We start from the raw sequence: 24125 nt of genomic DNA, 5'->3' as shown, positions 1-24125 counted from the left end.
CTTCCCTAAACCTAATCTGAGATTTAGTTAATGATTAGTCTGTTACAGAGACACAAGCCTAAAGCGCCCTTAATTCTCGATAACCCGAAAGTATCAAGTGATTCCCTCTTTCTCTATCTTACTAATGTTGCTCTGATTATTCTTCTAAGAAGAGGCAAAACCAATTAGAAAAATAATGTACCATGGTGCTAGCAGTAGAGATAAAATATGAATTCGGTAATCAGCTCTTGCATACATGTGTAACTAATGAAGTGAAGAAATTGGCCCCTTCACCACTCAGGTGAGTGGGTGGGCCGGTGATGTGAAGTTAAAAAACAGTGAGGCTGAACAAAACTGCACAGAGGGAAAGCTGCTCAGAAGGTTTTTCAAGGTCAGGTGATGAAGGCCAAATATTTCTCATATACCCTGAAAGGAAAACACAAATTATCACAAGGAGCACACTAGAATTCAAAGTCTTTGTAATCTCAAATGACGTGCCTTCAAAGAATACTCGTGTGCCTCAGGCTAAAATGACCATTTTTAATGATTTCAAGCACCAGTGCGAGGCTTTAATTTTCAAGTCACATTGAATTTGGTTCACAACACAGACTCTGTTAAGAATGTAATGGCTTGTCCAATAATGTCTTGTTGGCTGTGTTCTTAGAGATAGGCTAACATGGGCCATGAACAATAGAACTCACAAAGGTTGCCTCCCACCTCCTCCAGGGGTTACAGCAAGGACAAAATAAACAGTGTAGAGCAATTTAAATGGAAATGTATGGAGTGGGTGTGCACTGTGATATGCAGGAGGAAGATGACTTCTCAGGGGACCTTGAGGTAGAGAGATGGACTAATGAGACCCCCCCCCCCAACCAAGTGCAAAGGGTCAAGAATTTCCATCAAGCCTTCTGCAATGCTGGGCCAAGTTACGCTCAGGACTCAGACAATTTTTCTAACACTCTGGGGACCTAATCTCAGGTTGTGTCATAGGTCAAGGCAAATGCTTACATGCCCTTGAAGACACAGGATTTAGTTTCCACAGCATTCTAAAAGGTCTTGCCTACTATTTTCAGAGAAAATATCACTTAAAAGTCACTTTAACTGCCTCACACTAGATGCCTACATGAAGATAAAAGTGCATTTTAAAATAGAAAAACAAATTTTAAATAATAAAAAATAAATGGTATCAAGCATTATGAGAGACTACAATTTATTTAAAAAATAATTTTAAGCCAGGCGTAATGGTACACGCTTGTAATCCCAGCGCTTGGGAAGCTGAGACAGTAGGATCACATAGGTTTGAAACCATCCTCAGCTATTTAGTGAGTCTCTCAGCAACTCAATGAGACCCTGTTTCCTAATAAAGTATCAAATAGGTCTGGGAGTATAGCCCGGAGGTAGAAACATCCCTGGTTTCCACCTCCAGTATTACAAAAAAAAAAAAAAAAGGGAAAGAAAAAAGAAAACATATACATATGTCCCTAACATACACTTATTTGGAGCCTGCTGCTAAAATGTCTACATGAAATTTCAAGAAACAACTGGTGTTTTCTTTTCTTTTGTCATAGTTTTATATTTCCTGTCTTCCTTCTTTTTTCTATCTTTGGCTTTCTACTGACTGGTTCCAGTGTTTCCTTAGATTCCATCTGAGATTTGGGGCAGAGCTCTCCTCTCATTTTTCTTGGAGAAGCTCAGTCTTCATCTATCTAAGTAAATGATATTTATAATGTGCTCTATATATCAACTTTTCCCATTTGTTATTTATAAAACATATCCTGAATAACAATTTGGTTTATGCATCTCTTCTGACTTTTGTATGGCATCCCTGATGAGCAGATGTTTTGATTTTCTTTCTTTCCTTCTTTTTTTTTTTTTTTTTGTGTGTGTGTGTGGTACTGGGGATTGAACCAAGAGGCATTCTACCTCCAGTTTTTATTTTATGTTTTGCTGAAGCCTTGCTAAGTGGCTGAGGCTGTGCTTGAACCTGTGATCTTCCTGTCTCATATTCCCAAGTATGGAATTTATAGGTGTGTGCCAATCACACCCACATGGAGATTTCGAATATTAAGGCAGGCATCGTTTAGTCATTTCTGTTTGGTTTATACTTCAGGTCTTACAAAAATCCTTCCCCAGGTCAGTTTTATATATAGCCTCTCTTTCTTCTAAAAATTAAAAAGTCATTCTTTCTATTTATAAGCCTTAATCACCTGGAGGTTAATTTTCATGAATGGTGTTTGGGAGGACTGAATTTCAGATAGGTGTTCAACTGTCCCCAGTACATTTTCCTCCAGGAATGTGCTCTGGCTCTCTATCATACATCAAAATCCCAGACTGGTTGAGTCTACTGGTGCCAAGTGCATAGCATATTAAATACATCATTAAGATCCCATATATACCCCTATCTTTAGAAGGTATTTTGGGCTATTTTTGGCTCTTTGCTGGGATTATAATTTAATTGAATCTATAGATTACTTGAGAACTCATCCCTACCCATTAATAAAGTATAACTCCCCAATTATTTATTTCCAAAATGTCTTTCTATTAAAAACGTTATATATTTGTTTTAAAAGTCCTGACATGCCGGGCGTGGTGGCGCACGCTTGTAATCCCTGCGCTTGGGAGGTGGAGACAGGAGGATCGCGCAGGTTCGAAGCCGGCCGCGCTGGCGTAAGAGACCCTGTTTCAAAAATATAAAATAGGTCTGGGAGCGTAGCCCGGAGGTAGAAGGGCTTCCAGGAACCCCAGTACCACCAAAAAAAAAAAAAAAAAAAGTCCTGACATTTTTGTTGAAACTTCATTAGTGTTTTTATTAGTGTTTATTCTCTATGTAGAGAAATGAAGTTAGGTTTGTATTTCAACCAACATTGCTGAGCTCTAATTTATTTTTTTTAATTTGACTGTAAATTTTCTTGGAGTTTCTCTGTTGATGATTATCATCGGTGGCACAATATATAAATGCTCTTTTCCTTTTCGATACTTATAACTGACTTAATGGAAGTGTTTGTCAATGTATTTTTATCATTATGATGTTTGACCCCATTATTAAAGAAACTTTTTTTCCTTAGTTTGCTGGATATTTTTATCACAAATACGTAATAAAATGTATGAAATGCTTCCTTTCTATCTGTTGAGATAATCACATGAAGTTTCTCCATTAATTTATGAGGCAAATTATCTTAGTAGTTTTTATTTTGTTTTGTTTGTGATAAGCCAAGTTTGCACTTCAGGGAGAAATCAAAATTTAATCGAGATATATTATGCTTTTAAATTGCTATTGTTCAAAACTGTGATTTTTAAAAATGTATATGAATGAGTTATTTTAATTTTCCCTATAGTCTTTGATTTTAAATCAAAGTTACATTCACCTATAATCATCATTTTAGAGAATACTTTCAGAATGTTTCATTTTTTTCAAAAATTTTTCAATTTTTTCAGAAAATTTTCAGAAATTTTTCAATTTTTTCAGAAAAACTTTATAGACATTGGAATAATATTTTTTTAAAAAATTTAGTCCAACTTTTCTGTAATATGTTTAGTTCTGCTGTTTATTTTATGGGAAGATTTAAGTTGATTTAGGTAGCGTATGTATCACTTTGCATTTCCACCAACGTTAAAAGTATCTGTCTTCCCACAGCTTTGCAAACAATGTATTATCAATTATTTGTTTTTTTTTGCCAAATAATAAATGAGAAAGAGCATTTCTGCTTAGCTCTTAATTTATATCTCTTTTATTATGATAAATTCATTGTGTTTCTTAATTTTGAAGAGTGTTTTCTTGCTTTTAGGAGCTCCAAGTTTGATTGTCCTTAATTGTCTCTTGTTTGGGGCTCATTATTCAAATCTAATTTTTATTTCATCAAATATTTTGTACATAGCTATTTTAAATTCAGTATCTAATTATTGTAGCACATCAAATCATTTGGCTAAATCTCTTCATTGTGTCCATGACGTTCAATTACAATCACTCGTTTCCTTGTGTGTACAGGAAGTTCCAGCCATTTTACACTTAGGATATATCAGTGAAAATTTGAAGCTCGTGGTAAGTGAGCCTGAGCCAGATCGAGGCTGGGGTGGTGCTGGTTTGTACCACAAAGTGCCCTCGTAAGCCACACTCAGGACTTCCACTTTTACTCTGAGTGACTTGGGAGTTATGGGAGGTGTTGGGGTTGGAGCAGAAAAGTGACAGGACCTGACTTTCATCGCTCTCCTACTAAGAACAGACTCCAGGAGGGTAAGTGTAGGAGCAGGGTAGTGACGTGGGAGGTTGCTGCCAGGGTCTGGATGCGTACCCACAGCGATGGAAGCAGGATAATGGGGGTGAACATGATGGGAAGCTATTAGATTGGATCTGTTTGGAAGGAAAAAAATGGAGAAAGAGCATTGCAGTGAAGGGAACCAAAAGTTCGGTCATAGGCATATTAAATTTACACATCCAAGTAGAATCTGGACAGAAAACTGGATATACGTGTGTGGAGAATGGAGGAAGTTCAGGCTAGAAATAGAAATCTGGGAGTAATGAGCACAAAAAAGGGTATCTAATTTCATTAGGATGAATGAGACTGCCAAGGTACTAATAAAACAAAGCTAAGAAAGTGAATCCCAAGGCCCTCCGGTGTTGAAGAGAACAGGCAGGTGCAGAGGATTCAGCAAAGGACAATGGAAAGGAATGGCTGCTGAGATACGTGGAAACCCCGAGAGTTTGGTGTCCCAGAATGCAAATAAAGAGACATACTAAAAAAGGGAGTGCTATAGCTGGGCGTGGTGGTGCAAGCCTGTAAGCTCAGTTGGGAGGCTGAGACAGGAAGAGCACATGTTCTGGGCCAGCACATGGTAACTTAGTGAGGCATGCTATCAAAGTAAAGAAGGGCTGGGGATGTAGAATGCCCCTGATTTCAATCCCCAGGACTACAACAAAACAGAGGTGAGGGGAGGGAGTCATTCACTGACAAATGATGCTGATGGCCAAAAATTGAAAAATGACCACTGGATTTTTAAGTGTGGACATTGTTAGTGCCCATAAAAAAGAACATTTAAAAAGGAGGGAGGAAAAAAAGACAGCAAAGATTGACAGCTCTTAAAGATTTGCTCTAAAATGGAACAAGAAACAGGATAGTAGCTAGAGTGAAAGGAATTATTAGTTGAATATAGGTTTACTTATATTTTATCCTGATGGGAATTTTCTAGTTGAGATGGAACATTAGCTGATTCAGGAGAGAGGGAAAAGTATAATTATAAGAAAATTCCCCAGCGGGTGAAAGAGATAAAATCTGGTCCCTAAGGGAAAAGATGCACCAAAGTCCAGCTGTCTGTAGATTAGCAGAGGTTCTGGAGCCTGAGGAAGTGCTCATCTTTGTTATTGCTTCTTTCAAGTAAGGAAAAAACCAACAACTACGTTGGGTCTGGTTATGCCTGTCCTACTAAAATGATACCACCCTGAAATCCTCACCATTCAATCATGACAACATGGTGGTCCTCTTTTATTTTTTTAGTCTAAGCAGATTTGTAACTCATTATCTAAGGCTGACCAGTAGTCACTGGTAAACCAGCTTGCCAAATCCTCATTTTCTTTTTTAGCTGAATCCCAGGAGTCTCTCATCATCTTCTCCTCGATTCCAGGTATTTTTCCAGATACTTACTGAATGTTAGAAGTTGTTAAGTAGTAGGGAAATGACAAATCTACAGTGAGTCTCCAAGTCCTGGTCCTAATCTGGATTCTAATCGAGTTTCACAACTAAGTTACATGAACCAGAATACTGTTTGCTGTCTTCAACACACAATGCCCCACTTTCCATATGATTCCTACTCACATATTCTCATGAATAAGTCAACACTGTGTGCATTATATCACACAATACAAAGATACTGTGTTTCTATTTTTTTTTCTTCCTCTTCCATATTGTCCCTATTCCAAATGCCATAGCAAAGTAAATAAACATACATTATGGATAAAATACACATATTCAGAATGCATTCTGTGCAAATTTGCTTATGTTCAATGGTCTTAAATATATATACATTTATCAGATCCATTTATTGATTTTAGCTACTAGATGCCTTCCCAAGAAACATGCATATAAGATTTCTAACAGACTGATTTCTCAAAAAGGATACATGAAATTATTTGAGGGTAATCTATAAATTCCAGGTTAGCACTTGATTATTTTGTTGGATTTTAACAGTTTGAAGATCCCCATCTGATATCTCTTTTGTGTGTATGTGTGTATGTGTGTGTGTGTAAGACAGGTATATCTTATATAGCATATATATTCAAGATTTTAATCAAAGCTGAATGCATAGATACCTAGGTTAATATATGTATAAATACATTAGTTTATTGATATGTATATATTCACAAATATTAATATATGCATATAGTTTATACCTTAATCTAAGTACCTATACATTTGGTATATAAATTTATATATGCATCTGGGCTTCAATTAAACTGTAAAACCTACTCTAATCAGTTTTGATTCTGTACACACTGCAAGCCTTGTAATCATATACATTTCAAAGCTTTGGTGTTCAACAATATATTGTGCACACAAAATACACTGAACACGTTATAATACCGTTGTAAGGTTCTCTTCACAGAAATATGTAAGGACATTCCATTTTCAAAAAGTGCCTTTTGCTATGAGGTTTTTTAAAAATCATTTTGTGGTGGAAAATTAAATACTAGTTTCTTGGATGTGCTAGTTTCACTGAAAGGAATATATGACTAGGGAAGAATGTTTACTATTTTTATAGCCATATTTTACTTAAGATCTTTGGGGGAAAAAAATGTTCATTTGTTTTCGCAAGGGGTGATAAAAAGCTTTATAGTCCAGGCAATCAAGCTGAGAACAAGGGCAGGTGTCATTTTTCATTGTGAATGGCCAGAGCTGAAATCAAGACTGACCCTTCCCAACCCCTCTCCCTCTGTCCCCAGAAGCTATTGTGGAATTCACAGTAATCACCCTGGCTGACTACCCCTTCCTTACACAGCTGAAAAACACATCAAAAAATATATATCTGGGGAGAAGGCCACAACATATTTTTAAAATTCTCATTGTTTTTATTCTCCAACTTGGAGAGATGATTTTTTTTAAGGGGAAAGAAAAAACTCACCCAGCTGTTACTGCTATTCATATTCCAATAGCCTCCAGACTGCTCCAGGCCACCTGGTTGACTTTTGCCTTGGAGTCGGTCCAGAAAAGCATTATTTACCCTTTAAAACAATGAAAAATGTGTGTAAGTAGAAAGCTTGCTGCAGGGCTAAGAGATTTTTGAGGACCTAATGCTGTATGAACTGACTGTGGGGATTGCTTGCTCCCTTCAGCTCAGAAGAAATCTATGGGAACCGCTTTCACATTCACCACATGGCATGCTGCTAACAGTCCTTTGCTGGAGCTGGTGCCAGTCTTGGCTCAAGCCAAAGGGGGCACAGATGCTTGACTGTAAACGTTCACCCATCCATCTTCCACCCGCTCAGCCAGAGCTCTGGTCATCCAAGGCAAAGCTCAGGAACATGCAACCCAGAGGCTAGGGAAAGGGGAAGCTTTATCAAGAGGTAGAAGAGAAGAATGACTAAAAAAAGCTTTGTGGCACTGCTGCTGCAGAGAGAGAGAGAGAGAGAGAGAGAGAGAGAGAGAGAGAGAGAGAGAGAGAGAGACAGACAGACAGACAGACAGACAGACAGACAGCACATCATTCCCAGATTTGCCATAACCCTATTGACCGTCTCCATAAAGTGAACTCCACAAGTGAAAAAGCAAAAGGAAAATGGGGAGAGAGTACAGGAAAAGGGGTCTATTTGAAGAAAAAGGAGCTTTAGCTTTCAAAAGAAGGAATGGGCTGGACACAGTGGCGCACACCAATAATCCCAGTACTTGGGAGATTGAGACAGGAAGATCACAAGTTTCAAGACCAGCCTTAGAAACTTAGTGAGACTCTCAGCAACCTAGCAAGACCTTGTTTCAAAACGAAAATAAAAAAGGACTAGAAGTATGGCTCAGAGGTAGGATGACCCTCTGTTCAATCCCTGTAAAACACACACACACACACACACACACACACACACACACACACACACGCACACGCACATACATAAAATGAAGGAATGAATAATTAAAAAGAAGGAATGGGTATATCTTCTGGTAGGCAAACAACTTCAGAAGTGTGATGTGCATATTGCCACGTCTCAATATCTAAACTGGACTGAAATCTTCCAAATCATAAGCAAATAAATCTTCCTTCCTCTACCTTGCGGTTGTCAGGTATCTTGAGTCACAGTGGTAAGAATACTGACTGAAACACTGGGTCAGATCTAGAGGTGGATTCAGGTTCAAGCTTATTATAGGATTCACTGAAAAGCTCATGAGGAATCCCACAAGCTTTTTATTACAAAACTCAGGGTTGAGTGTTCTGCTATGTGAAATTCTAAACAGGGAAAAGCATATTGGCCTTTTCAACACCAAAAAAAACCAAGCCCCTGAGAATACCTAACTTATGTTACTTATGCTATACAGTTTATGTTATGGTCCTGAGAAATAATAAAATAGCTGTTTTGTTCACTAACAGGTTACTGAGGTAGATTTGGTGGCACACATCTGTAATCCCAGTACGTGGAGGGCTGAGACAGGAGGATCATAGATTGAAAGCCAGACTCAGCAACTTAATAAGACCCTCAGCAAGACCCTGTTTCAAAATAAAAAAATAAAAAGAGCTGGGGTGTAGCTTAGAGGTAGAATACTCCTTGGTTCAATTCCTAGAAGAAAATTTTTTTACAAAGGTTATTGAGTAAATAACAATGGGGAAGCTTTCTGTAAACCTTAAGGGCAATACAAATGTAAGTACTTTTCAATATTGGATTAATAACATGAAATATGTGTTTGAAGATTTGATTAGTCATTTAAAAACTGATTACTAGTTTATTATCCAGAGAAATTGTCTTGTGGACCAAAGCTGCATTTACATTTAACTATAATCAATAAGAGATGAAATAAGTATAGTGACTAAACAGCCTCACCGATATTTAGGCATTTCAATGGTATAAAAATAAACTTAAGGTATGGGGGTCAAGATTTCTATAATAAAAAGCAATCCTTTCCACTTATACTCAAGTAACATTTCTTATTGGGTTCCCACTAAATATTATAGCAGTGGAGCCTATTAATATGACATATCTCTATCTTTATGAATCCAATTAATCCTCAGAAATTTAGAGAAATAATTATCTACTACTATCAACTAGTGCTATATAAATAAAATATCAGGTTTTACTTTTTAAAATAGAAAGTTTTTTAGAAATAAAGTGAGAAAAATTTAATTGAAAATCTTTTATTGAAAAGAGGACTAAGTAATTTATGATCTGCCTTATATATATAGGTAACAATAAGAATTCCCCTTCCTCGTTTTACTCAACAAAACAGCCTAATCAATGTCTCAAAGTTCTGGTATTTCCTTAAATCAGAGAAAAATATCAGAGAAAAACATATATCTACATTTATGCTTTTAAACTGTGTGTGTGTGTGTGTGTGTGTGTGTGTGTGTGTGTGTGTGTGTGTTACTGGGAATCCAACTCAGGGGCATTCTACCTCCTAGCTTTATCTATAGCCCTATTTTCTTCTTTATTTTGAAACAGGGTGTCTACGTTTTGGAGGGCCTCATAAGTTGCTGAGGCTGCTCTTGTACTGGGATTACAAATATGCACCATGCCTGGCTACTTTTAAACTATTTTAACTGGACCGTGGAAGCTGCACAGTACACTCAAAAGGACCTGAGCCCACATCCACGGTTAGTGGCATTATCAGAACCTGGAGCTTCCACCGAACACTTTATTAAAGTCTCTCATTTACAAAATGAAACCACAACTAACATGCACTTTAGTGAGAGCAAAAAGGTTAAATACATAAGAGAAGCCATTCACTTTCAGAAGAAGAATTTGCTTCATTAAATCATGAAAGCTCTTCATTAAATTTTTCTCCTAAGATACACGAGCACCCCATGGGGAACTCAAATGATCCCAGTGTGAGCCTCCTAGGAAAAACCAAGCATAACAACCTCAGACAAGATGGTGGCTGTTCGCAGTCTCACCCATCACCAAATGATTTTACTGGGTACTCCCAAATACTTATACCTAAAACTACAAATAAGACAAAGTATTTCCATTATTAAAAGTTACTGATTCTACCTTGTGCTTTTGTTTTCCACTTAATATATTAGTCAACATAAATAACTTTAATGAGCTTTGGTCTGAGCTTTTGTATTCAAGTATTAATAGCCGACCATCTATACTAGTTATTATAAAGTAGTCCACAAATGGTGAAACATCATCCCAAAGGATTATGATGCTCTGCCTCATGGAAGGCAAATTAAATGTAACCCAAATAAACATGTAACTTGACAGTATGATTCAGTTTTATTATGTGAGTTTATAATGCCCTCTATCCAGGAAAATTGGATATTGTGTTGTACATATGTACACATGTATGTACATAGATATGAAACATACCTATCATACATCATCACCCAATAACAAAGATTTAAACATAATTTGGATTCCAAAACCAAACTTAATATTATTACTGTAGTGCTTTTAAAAAAAAACACAGCAAAACTTTATAAGTAATTGATTTTACCAAGGATGCGTATTTTATTAGCCAGTTATACCTCCTGTGCTCAGTTTGATGGATTTGGACTCTTTCTTCCTCTTGCTGCTGTCGCTTAGGTTCCAGTATTTTATTCTAGAAACAATAAAAGTTTTAAAATATGGTTTTTAATTAACATGGCTGAATAGAAGACACCCAAATCAATTACATATTTAACCTTAGCTGGTGCAATATTTCACTTTTGAAACTTTTACTTAAGTACTATTTGGATGCAAAATTATTTTCCTATATAAGTAGGTAGCAAAAATAATGGTGGCTTAGTCAAACAAAATAACTCTGTGAGTGTAAAATTGTAAGATTTACAAAACCAATGTGCACGGTAGAGAAATTAGACCAAGAGGTACAAGATATAGAGAGGAAATGTGACATGACTCAAACTCATCTGTGTCTTAAAGAAAAACAAGTCAAATTAGCTCCTTTAAGAGTATGATATGAGAGTATTTTCTTGTTATTTCTCCAGCATTTCTTTCCTAATAAATTCATAACTTTTGAATAAATACTGGATGCAATTCTATAATGCAATTCTGTTAGTAAAGCATTCTCCATCCTGGGGAATAAACACTCACCCGTTATTGATCAGTTACTTCTAATACTGGCAGAACCTTTGGCTTTTTCAAAGGGATATTTTTCTTCAAATATAATCACACTGCTATAACTAAATCTCTACCTTCTAACATCCTGATCATCTTCTCGAAAAAGGCAACTTTCCCAAGATTCAGTTACTGTTCATAGTCTTTTTCTAATTAACTAGCTACCAGGATTTCTTTAAGCCTCAGCTTCCTGCTGAAAAGAATAAAAAAAAAAAGCTTCAAAATTCAGATTGACATTTTAATATTTTTAACTTTGATTAAAGGTCAGCCAATAGTCCGTACTTCCCAAAATAAAAAGAATTGTTTCTTATACTATGATATTTCTAATATATATTGCTCATCTCATCAGTCCCTAAAGCATATAATTTATTCCTAATGCTTACATATCAGCAAGGGAAAACTGAGTGTTTTCAGAATAACTGATATTTATCAATTCAGCAAGCATTTATTAATAATGTAGATGTCAAGCCTTATGCTAGGTTCTCACTTTTCTACAGTGGCCTAAGGTCTTTGTTTCTTTGTTTTTTTAATCACTTTAATATATGAATATAGTTTTTAAAGCCTACCAAATATCAGTACACTTCATTAGTACTAAACCTGTAATGGCAGTACTTGGGAGGCTGGGACCAGAGGATCACAGGTTCAGAGCAAGCCTCTGCAATTTGATTAGGCTCTCAGCAACTTAGTGAGCCCCTATTCCTAAGTAATAAAATAGGGCCGAGGGCATAGCTCAGAGGTATTATGTCCATGGGTTCGATTCCCAGCAACTCAAAAAACAAACAAAAAACCCAGCACCTGTCCTCTCCCTCACCTCTACAGTCCCTTCCAAATCCTATGTGTGGTTGTTGATGATGGAAATATTTTGTTGCTTCTCAGTGTTTGAAGACAACATACTTTTCCTTTCCCAGGTTGTCCTGCTATTTTTCCATCTTAAGGAGCAGCTTGTTCCTATATTGCCACTGAAACCTCACCCAAAATTAAGAGGCACTATTGCCAGTAACCTGCGATGGGTTCAAGATTCAGTGTCTTTGGGCCCCAAGAATGACCTGAGGGAATGTCTGTTCAACTCTAGGCTGAAGTTAGAGACCTGAGGGAAAATAACCAAGGCAAAGAGAAGATCATGGAAACAGGCTTTTGTTTTGAGCACACCCCCTGGAACCTACAGGGGCATGTGTTATGTGTATTTGTTTTTCATTATATAAGATTTCCTCCATGGGGGTCAAGGTCCTAGACATCAGAAAGTGAATTTGCAGATCCCTTTTCATACAACTCAGTTGTTAACACAATCATTTTTCTAATAAAACAATTTAAACCTGTAAAAAAAAAATATGTACTTTTTAATAGCATGCATATTTTTCTATTGATTGTTTTGCTTTGAACTTATTACTATGGAAAAAGAATTATGTCTCTCTTCCTCTCTCCACCCTAAGTAGAAGAAATGGCTAAAGACTTCTTACAACAAGCAAACGAAAGAAAGAAACCAAGCACATCAAGGACCAACTGACTGGAACAGGCATTTCACAGATAAACCACAGCTTACCTCGAAATTAAAAACGTCATCATTTTCACTCAAAGAAATATAAATTGAATGATGAAATAAAATTACTCTATCCTATTGGCAAAACGCAGAACTGTTTGATAGAGCCTCGGTAAATAGTGAAGACTCTCATCAATCTAGCAAGACCCTGTTTCAAAATAAAAGTAAAATAGGGCTAGGGGGTGAAGTTTGGAGGTGGAATACCCCTGGATTTAATCCCTAGTACCCTTCTCCTCAAAGAAGAGAGAGTGTCAGGGAGATTCAAATACTTCAGTGGATTGTATAATTAGTAAGAATGTAAGGACTAATTTAGTTTATGGAGGACAATTTAATGATCACCAAGATGTAAAATGCATACATTCTTTACAGAAGTGTTTAAGTTGATATTTACAGTTATATCATTGACATCTAAAAGTTCAGGGGAAAATCTTATTATAAGGAATAGTAAGTTAGGCCATCCATACAATGGAAGTTACGGAACAGTTACAAAGAAAGGGCTGTCTATTGGGGGATAGGAGGGTCTATGCAGAGTTCTCTAAAATATATTAAGTAATAAAAGATAAATTCAGAGCAGTTTTCTCAGGTTTCTCTTATATAAATTTATACATATATCTGTTTCAACTTTTATATGTAGTATATACCTTATTTAAATTTTTTTAAAAAATACACAAGAATGTTTCAACTATAATTGTAACTGGATAGGGGAGTGGAAGGTGGGTGGGCAGGGGGGGAAAGCTTGAATATCAGATCTTTTTTGTTGTTTTTTTTTTAATCTTAGAATCATGCGTGTATATTACTTTGTCATACCATCAACAGGGATTTACTGCCCATGCTAGAAGCCATTTGTTTCCTTATGCTTTCCTTTATGTAAAAATTTCAAAACAGCCGGGCGTGGTGGCGCACGCTTGTAATCCCCGCGCTTGGGAGGCAGAGACAGGAGGATCGCGCAGGTTCGAAGCCAGCCGCGCTGCAGTTTTTGTTACTCAGAGGTAAAAAAGTGGAAGACACTACATTATAAAGCTAAGAACTGCTACGAGGGAAGAAAAGAAGATGGGAAGAAAACAACATACAGCATCCTATTACAGGAGGAGAAGAAGGGAGAAGAGATGAAGTCCTAGTGGGAATGGAGGCAGGGAGCTGATGAGCTTTATTATGCAGAAACATTACTCCAGATAGCAGGAGGAACGGAACGTGCTGGCATTTCACACTCAGGATTATTATTTTAAAACCTACAGAGCATGTTTACTAGGGAGAGGTTGAATTTTCTTTGGTACCAAAAAAGATCATTTCAACTAATTAATTTGATGTGTCTGCGTGTCTTATAAGCCTATTCTTGGTTCATTTACTGGGTTCTCATGTGGAAATGCAGTATCGTGTTAGACCGATGCAAAATTAAATTGTTCTTGTGCCAAGGACTGAGCTTGGGACAGTAAGAGAATCAAAACACTGTAGGCAGGAGGGAGATTACAGCACATTTGAGACACTGCCAAATTCTGATCCCCCCAGCACATATTTGTTAAGCACTTTCCAGACACTTAGATTCATGCTGAAGGTACAGATTCAAATAAAACATAGCTCTCCCCCAAAGGAAATCACAGCATAAGGAGAGAGGCTGACCCAGAGGCAACCGTGATACAAAGCAAAAAGAAATGCACTGCTGAACACAGGTTCAAGCAGTGACATGGGAATACAAAGGAAGAGATGCAAACAGGAGAAATGGGCATTCAACACAAAAGTTATCCAAGAAAAGGGTGCACGTTTCATCATTTTATCGCTGTGCTGCATAACTCCCTACACTCAGCTCTATGCAAAGAGGGCACATCAGTGATACCATAAAATATCATTTAGGAGATGCCAAAACCAGAACTTCTTGTAAACACTGGCAGAGTGGTATTATGGTAAGTGAGCACAACGTCACAAACAATGCCACCACTTGGGCATGCCGGGGGAGGGCTGCTCTGCTGGCGAGGTGCAGGAGAGCACCAAGGACTTATGTTTGCAGCCCAAGTGGACAGCAGGGAGCAGAAAGGGTCACTACTACCCACAACAGACTGTGAAAATCAATTGTCTGGGCTGCGATTTACTGGCAGTGCTCGCTCTGTCAAAGGGTCAACTGTACATGAGCTGGGTGTGTGCAGCTCTAGGCCTGAAGAACCTGGTGAGGTGAGAGTCCTACTCCAAAAGCAAAGCTTAGGTAAAGCAATTGAAGATGCCGAAAGAGCCGCTGGGCCATCATCTGAATCCCACTAGGACATGTTCTGACGTGGTTCAGCCTGATTGCTTCATGGAAATGTTAAATTTCCATGGCCTGGGAAGACAAACTTCTCCCAGGAGAGGATGTTCTCTCAGCTCAAAGACAAGAAAAGGATAGTGGAAACAGGAGACCAGAGGACATGGGAGTTAAAAACAACAACAACAACAACAACAACAACAACAACAACAACAACAAAAATCCTGCCTTTGAACATTTAGTCAAGAAGAGCTCCTAGAGGATGGAGGATTCTTTAAAGAAGTCATGGCTCTGAGACTCTTATGGTAATGCTTTTATTGCCTGAAGGGAAAGGATGGCTATGGCTATCACGAATAAAGAGAAAATATGGAAACCACACTCAAAAATTAAGAGAAACCAAGCTGGGCGTGGTGGTGCACACTTGTAATCCCCACGCTTGGGAGGCAGAGACAGGAGGATCGCACAGGTTCGAAGCCAGCCTCGGCTACTTAGTGAGGCTCTCAGCAACTTAGTGAGACCCTGTTTCCAAATAAAATATAAAATAGGTCTGGGAGTATAGCCGGGAGGTAGAAAGCCTCTGGGTTCCACCCCCAGTACCACCAAAAAAAAAAAAAAAAAAAAAGGAAGAGAAGCCAAATCAAAGGAAATAAATATTAATGGGTGAAGTAGAGGAGTCAAGAAAAATAGCAAAGATAGTGTATACTCACATTTTAATAGCTATTGTTGGTTCTATCATTTTAACATAAATATAAATAAGTGGACTTTGTCTGTAATAATTATTGAATTTATAGTCCTCTATCTCTCCACTAGAAATGTTTTCTATCAACTTTCTTCTGTCTTTTAATTTTTTTTTCATTAAAGTGATTTATTCACCATGGAAAGTAAAAAAAAAAACTATAGAAGCTATCAGGAAAAACAAAATAATCACTCATACAACTCCCCATGCAGAGATAAGCTCCTTTAACATGTCAGTGTATTTCCTTCCTGATTTATACACATAGATTACAACTTCTTATCACCTGGGTCACATTTTCAGGCTTACCTTGTGCCAAGCATTAGGATAAAGTCCCTGCATGCTTTCTCCCATTGGGTCCTAGAAAGAGTGTCATAAGGCCGGTAATATCCCCATCAGACATAGCAGAGGAGGCTTAGGGGAAGGAAGTACTTTGCACAGAGTGCCACAAGAAGAGGAGATGGGTTCAGTATTTGTCTGCCCTCTATTTTATAATCTACTTTTTCTTTTTCATGAATATGAACACATTCTTATGTAGATAAAATAAGAGTAATAATTGTTTACTCTCAAACCCTAACCTTCAAATCCTCTACCACTCAACAAACTATTCCAAAATTTTTATTTATCTAATTTTTTAAGTAAACCAACTTGCACATCGTTTTTTTGGGGAGAGGGAGGCAGGTACAGGGACTTGAACTCAGGGACATTCTACCACTGAGCTACACCTCAGCCCTTTTTTTTGGTGGTACTGGGGTCCTAGAAACACTTCTACCTCCGGGCTACACTCCCAGACCTATTTTTTATATTTTTTTTATTTTTGAAACAGGGTCTCTTAAGCCAGAGAGGCTGGCTTTCCAACCCTCGCAATCCTCCTGTCTCTGCCTCCCAAGTGCGGGGATTACAAGCGTGTGCTACCAGGCCCGTCACCCTTTTTATTTTGAAACAGGGTTTCACTAAATTGCCAGGGCTAGCCTCTAAATTGTGTTCCTCTTGTCCCAGCCTCCCAAGTACCAGAATTACAAGCATATGCCACCATGCCTGGCTTGTACATAGAATTACAAGCATATGCCACCATGCCTGGCGTGCGCACCTCTAGTTATTTCCTCAGAACACATGTACGCCTATTAGATCTGGTACTTTGACTTTTAGAAAGCATCAAAATTTGATATTGTCAAAGAACCTTCAGTTTATCCTTTCATCAGTAACAGTACTTGAGTTAGTAATATACTATATTAATAACTTCTGGGTAAATCCTCTTTGCTCCAGCAAGCACACAAATTATTATTCATATTTTTTAAAGTTTCTTATTTAATCTTATGATTATTTTTCTAGTTGAAATTTAGAACTAGTTTTTCAAATTACCTCAAGTTCTATGAAATTTTTATTGAAATTGTATTAAAAGCATAAATTAATTTGGATAGAACTATAGTTATGCCAATATTGAATTGTAACACACAGGAGTATTACCAATTTCTGCTGTATTAAAACAGCTTCTTAGGGATTAAAGGAAATTTGCTGTTTTATTTAAGCTATTGAGTAATTTTTTACATAGTTGCTCTTTGGTGAAATCTTTATCTCACTACATTTTCTAATTAATTTTGCTGGTATTTGAGAAAGTTGATTGTTGTATATATATTTTGTAGTCAACTCTTACTTGTGGAACTCCATATTTTTTAAATCATGTTTCAGTCGATCCTCTTGGGTGGTACAAGCAAATTGTTCTCATCCATAATACTTATTTCCAATATAAAATTTTCCTTAATTTTTATTACTTGCCTTATCAAGATACTAAAAATCGTTTTCAAACTCTGTTCCATACAATATTAACAGTTTTCTATCAAATAACTTTGAGAAACAAAGTCTCTGGGACTCCAGGTAATGGAGGAGAAGCCTCAGTGGAGCCAGGGAGGTGGCCTAAGGGGAAGGGGAAGAGAAGAATGAGGTGCATTGAAGGAATTACTACCATCAGCTATGTGTACATGTGTGAAAATACTAATGTCAATCTCAGTACTCTGTATGGGGATGGGGAGAGAGAGGGAGGCAGTGGGTGGGTGGGGCACCAAGTACTGTATGAATGTATGTCACTGTCAAAATGATTTACATTATATTGCCGGGCTTGGTGGCAAACGCTTGTAATCCCCATGCTTGGGAGGCAGAGACAGGAGAATCGCGCAGGTTCGAAGCCAGCCCCGCTGGCTTAAGAGACCCTATTTACAAATAAAATATAAAACAGGTCTGGGAGCATAGCCTGGAGGTAGAAGGGCTCCATCCCCAGTGCCAACAACAACAACAACAACAACAAATTTACATTATGATGTGAGACTATAATGCACCAAGAAAAGCATATTAAAAAGTTAACCTCTATCCTTGAGACTGATGTATGTATCAGACATGTGCATGTGTATAAATGTGTGCATGTGAGTGCGTGTGCTCATGTGAATGTGCTTCCCTTATCAAGTTGTAGCATCATGGGGATGGTAGTTGTTAAGGTTAGATAATATAGAATGGCCCCTGAGGAGCTCAGGCATTAATGTTCAAAGTTGATGCAATTAAGTCAAGAGGGTTATAATCTCATCAGTAGATAAATACATTGTAGATTTATACAGATGGATTTATCTGGGTGGAAACTTAAGCAGGTGGGGTGTGGCTGAAGAAAGTGGGTCCCTGAGGGTGTGGCTTTGGAGATCGTGCTTTTGTCTTTGGATCCCCTTGCCTACCTTCTCTCTCTTGCTTCTGGCCTCCATGATGTGAGAACAGAGCCCATGCTCTCTCCCTCTTTCTGTCTCCCACTGCCACGCCCTGAGATCCATGGGCCCTGGCCTCACATGGACTGAATCCCAAATCTCTAAAAAACTGTGAGCAAGTAAATCTTCCTTCCTCGAAGTTGTGTTGTCAGTTGTTTTGGATTACAGCCCTGAGAATGTTGACCAAGACTATAGTTATAAAATTCTAAAGTGTTTTCTCCTTGCTCTGAAAGAATGTGTGAACACATAGGGGAAAAAAATCTCTTCCTTGAACATTTGAAAGAACTTGCTTTTAAAAGTATCCAAGTTCAAACCCAGCATGGTGACATGCACCTGTAATCTCAGTTCTTGGGAAGCTGGGTCAGGAGGATCACAGATTTGAAGCCAGCCTCAGCAGTTTACTGAGACCCTCAGCACATTAGCAAGACTCTGTTTCTAAATAAGATAAAAAAAAGTCTGGGGTTTAGCTTGGTGGGAGAATATCCCTGGATTTGATCACAGTACTCCTATATATATATACATACATACATACACACATATATATACACACACATATATATGTGAATATACATATATACAATATATAAAATATACAAATATATATGTATATATGTGTGTATATGTATATATGCACACACACGTTCAGCCTGTTGAGGAAGTAATTCTCAGAAAGCTTTCCAAATCACCTGCATTTTTGTTAGTCTTTACGTATTTTAATCTTTTGAATCATTTTAGAGTTATAATGTCCTAGAAAATCATTCACTTAATCCAAATTTTCAATTTATTAGCACAGTATTACCTGTAGCAATATAAATTTAATCTTTTCCAAATCTATGGTTCTAGCTCCTCATTCCTAATGTTGAATATTTGTGTTTTCACTAATCTCTTCTTGATTAGATTTGCTGTGGATTGTTCATTATGTTAACTTTATCAAAGATTAAGTGGCTGGATTTTTAGAACAGCTGCTTCTTGAAGTTTTATTATTAATTTCTGTTATCTTAATTACCTTCTTCAGTGTAATTTGTTGTTCTTGCTCTAAATTCTTAGGTTGGATGCTTAATTCTTTTCTTTTTTTAGAATTCAATGGATTAAAAAGTTATAGTTTTCTTTCTCCAAGCACAGCTGTGATGCAGGCCCCATAGAACACTCTCACTAGAAATGCTTATGCATTTCACAATAGTTTCATTTGTAAATAATTTAAGTATTTCCTGCTGCATTTTTTTTTTTTTTTTTTGGTTTTTACTTTCTAAATGACTATAAAATCAGTAACCATGTAAAAAATCAGTAAGTGCAATTGGCTTATCAGAGATTTGAAGAAATTCTTGAGAGGTAGAGGGGACAGGATGAGTAGCCTGGAAGAACACCCCCCCACCCCCATGCTGAGTTAGCCTCACTTCTGAAGGCGTTTCCAGAGGGAATGCCAGCAGCCACTGAGATCCTCACTGAGAGAATGTGGAGTTGGCCCCTTCCCCACACTTGCCCACACAGCAGGTCGTCTTGACAGGCCTAGGGATAAACACAAAATGAGCAGGCAGGGGAGACTGGGCTCAGAAAAACAGGGCCATGTCCCAGGTGACCTCTGGCCCCAGGAGAATAAGAGGCTACCTCACTTAAAAGACATGCTCCTGTACACCTGGCTTAGCAGCACATCCCAGCAAACACCAGAAGATAAACCAGAAACATCAGACAGTTGAGAAACAAATTCATGGGACACAAAAATTAAAATGGAGAGAAAAAAGTTAATATATTAAACAGAAAGCCTTTCTAGAGTTTGTATAGTTACTATCAGTGAAGAAAAGGGAAAGGTTGCTGTACCCATAAAGCAAAATACTGCTATGAAAAAGTACATCAGCAACCGTGGTATGTTACCAAGTTCAAAATGTGTGCCAACTAAGCACAATGGAAAGCTTTGAAATAATCTGGTGAGCAGGATGATCTAACTAAAGGTTTCTGCCAGAATTAAATGAGAAAGAGAGAGAAAGAGAGAGAGAGAGAGAGAGAGAGAGAGAGAGAGAGAGAGAGAGAGAGAGGGAGAGAGAGAGACAGACAGACAGACAGACAGACAGACAGACAGAGACAGAAAGTACAAGAAACACTGAGGGGATGTGGAGAGGAGACCCGGAGGAGTCTGAAATCCATTTGATAGATGTCCCAGAAATGGTGAACAGAGACAATACAGAGAAATAAACATAAGAGGACAGGACTTGGGAGGCTGAGATAGGAGGTACACAGGTTTGTGGCCAGCCTCAGCTCCTTAGTGAGGCCCTCTACAACTTAGTGAGACCCTGTTTCAAAGTAAGAAATTTAAAAAATAGGGCTGGGGATGTAGCTCCAAGGTAGAATGCCCCTGGGTTCCACCAAAAAAAAAAAAAAAAAAAAAAAAGGAAAACTAAGGAGATGTATGTATGTTCTGATTAAAAGAGACAACCAATGACCTTGCAAGATTAAAAACAAAAAAACTGTATAATTTCTTATAATAGAAAAAGGGAGAGAGGAAAAGAAAAAAGAAATTAAGTGGAACCAGAGAGCCAGAAAAATAAAATAAAGCATAGTTAATACAAAGTAAGCTATGTGGCATGAATACTGATACGTGCAAATATATGCTAGTAACAATAAAGAGAACATATCAAATCTACCTATTAAAAGAGACTACACAATGAGGTACAAGGTAAACAAGCAATTTTTTTTCACTAGATATCTACCTACTTACTTATTTAAATATTTGTGTGGTGTTGAAGATTAAACCTAGGGGCATTCTACCTCTAAGCTATACCCCCAGCCCCAGGTCTTGAACCTAGCATTCTCCTATTTCAGTCTCTCAAGTACTGGGATTACAGGTGTGTGCCACCACAACCTGGAAGAACTCTACTTCAAACCAAGTGAAAGAATGGTTACAATAAGGTGACAAGAGAAGAAAATGTCACGTATATGCTAATGAATAAAGTGGTAAAGGAAATGCTAGAATCAGGTAATTTTATCTTCTGTCTTTCTATTTAGAAAGACAAAAAAAGGGAATCAAGTTGAAGCATCATCATGTGGGGAAAACACAATACTCAAAACTAATAAACATCCAACTGAGAAGTGAGCGTTGCCTTAGTCTCACTGGTCAAAACTACAGCAAGTGTCCAATTGGTCAAGAAATAGGGAACACCCTGGGCCATTTGGGGTTGAATTTATGGGCTGGGGTGCCCTTTCTCTTCCCTAATACACAGACCATGCAAAATAGGATGCATGCCTGAAAAGGAAATTCAGGGTTGTAAAAGAGAAGAAGAAAATCAACAAACAATATTTGATACTGCACCCCGAAGTTATGACCCATCATTTACTTCTTTATAGCATTCATTGCTACAAAGTGATGAATCACTCTACAGTAAAAATTACATTTAATTTCTTTGCCTCCCTCTAATTGTCTATCTCCTCCATTAGAATATAAACTTCTGGAAGGCTGAAACCTTGTCTATGTTATACTTTAAAAATTATTCTTTAATTTTATCAGTGTTCTTTAACAAGGGGAGAAAGCTCCTTTTTCTGTGTGGCATTAGGGATTGAACCCAGGGAAATTCTACCTGTGAGCTATGTACCACCAGTCCAATTTTATTTTGAAACAGGGTCTCACTAAGTTGTGGAGGGCCTCACTAAGTTGCAGAGACTGGCTGTGAACCTACGATTCTGTCTCAGCCTCCTAAGTATGGGGATTAGAGGCATGTGTCACCATTCCCAGCTCTTATTTATTATTCTAAATCCATTTTTAAGCTGATGCATGAAAACATAAAAATTGTATATATTCATGAGATTCCATATGATGTATCCTTACAAGTAAACACTGGAATGTTTAAATTAGGTTAAACATACCTATCTCCTCATTAATCACTTCCCCATGGTGGAAACATTCAAACTCCTTTGCTCTATCTTTCTGAAATTTATAGTACACTGCTGTTATCTGTAGCCATCCTACTGAGCAATAACATACGAGAACTTTTTACTCCCATCTAACTGAAACTTTCTACCCACTGATTAACCTTGCCCTCCCTCCTCCCTCTCCCCTGCTTATCCTGTTTTTAATTGTAGCTCCAGCATCTCACACAAGGTTCAGCACAAAATAGGAACTCAATACCTGTAGGTTGATTGAATGAATGAATGAATGAATGAATGAACACTATGATAGATGACTGAGCTACATCAGCCAGAATAATACAGTTGTTTGGAAAAAAAAGCCAGAAAAAGAAAGCTTTAAAATGGTATTACGCAGTGTCACAGAATTATAGGAAGACAGTATTGTAAAAAGACCACTGAATTGTGTACTTGGAAGCTATTTTACCTTTAAAGAACAATTTCAGCAAGAACATTTGTGAATATAAACCAGATCATAAGGAATTAGGATGAAATGGGTATGAAATGGGTAGTAAAGAAGTACTTATAGTAGGATTGCGTTTGTCATTCTTTAAATTTGGTAGACACAGAAAAAGGATAGTAGAATCAAAGTTTTTGTATCTTAGAATGATATGAATGAGCATATTTATTGATAAAAAGGAAGCAGAATATATTGAAGGTAGAATATATTAAAGAAAAATATATTGAAGGTATAGGAGAAAAAATTATAAATCTCTAGAAGAAGAGGAAATTGAATAAATGGAAAATATCAAGAGGTTAGCTTTAAGAAAAGCACTGTGCTCAGAGGTCAAAGACAAAGAGAACAAGATAAATGTGTTGTAACCTTAATTTAACTTCAATTATTTACCGATGAATTACTCCATAGTAGACATTCAATACATGTGGTGAGCCGCCATTGAAAGATGGCGCCGGCTTCCTGCCTCTGAGCTTGATTAGGCACATGGCTGTGCAGGAAGCAACTCCATATTTGGAGGCTAGGGTTGCGTAACACATGACGTGGTGGTGACCTGACGAGCGTAAGCCAGTGAGTGAGATGTGGCAAGAAGTGATTGGGAGAGTTAATGTTTATAATGCCCTGCGCGAGGCAGATCTTTGCCATTCCGCCATTACTAGTATCCTGAATAAACGGCTTGCAAGAAGAGCTTCGTGTCGTGTCTTAATCGCTGGTCGAGGGACGCGACAAACACATATTTGTTGAATGAATAGAATAAACAAACATATGAGTAGATGCAATGATATAAATGTACTGTTTCCTGTATCATCTTACACAAACATTATCCTATTGTTTTCTTAAGGTCGCTCATTGAAGTGATAAGAAACGACAGATTCTGTCTAAAAGGGAATGCCTTTAGGAGACAAATCCCAGCAACAGATTGAGCAATGAGGGAGAGAAGCAAAAATAAGGTAGAACAGATGGACAGATATCCATTTGTATTCTACTGTTATGAAGTCCCAAAAGATAAATACTGAAGCTATTCATTTCACTGATAGCTGCACTAATAGGGGAAAATAACTTATGTAAAAGGATATATGACAAAAATGTGTCCCATCAATAACCAGGAAATATATATTAGTATTTGTTTAAATCTAGACTAAAAGCAAGATTGAGATTTTCTTAGCTCAGTTTTCACTGTTTATCAGCTAAACTTGAAAATTAAACCCAATTTTCTAATCTATTGAGCATTCTCCTTGTGAAATGTTCTACTTTTAGTAGTTTTCATGTTCCAAATATGTACACCAAGCATTGCAAAGAACTCATTAAATCCACA

General features: G+C 37.5%; 1 protein-coding gene across 1 annotated transcript in view; it reads right to left on the bottom strand.

The window, feature by feature from the left end:
• Positions 1-307: 307 nt before the first annotated feature.
• The window catches only part of EPSTI1 (epithelial stromal interaction 1), a gene marked incomplete at both ends in the record, with an annotated part of 117846 nt that continues 94028 nt past the window's right edge, over positions 308-24125 (bottom strand). The window contains 3 exons of the mRNA XM_080689464.1: positions 308-405; positions 6993-7189; positions 10633-10706. Of these exons, the coding sequence (XP_080545590.1) occupies positions 308-405; positions 6993-7189; positions 10633-10706 (369 nt within the window). The remainder of the gene's footprint in view (positions 406-6992; positions 7190-10632; positions 10707-24125) is intronic.

This window comes from Muscardinus avellanarius (assembly GCF_963383645.1).
Source record: "Muscardinus avellanarius genome assembly, chromosome: 2".
NCBI classification, from domain to species: domain Eukaryota; kingdom Metazoa; phylum Chordata; class Mammalia; order Rodentia; family Gliridae; genus Muscardinus; species Muscardinus avellanarius.
This window is presented reverse-complemented; position numbering and strand designations above follow the sequence as displayed.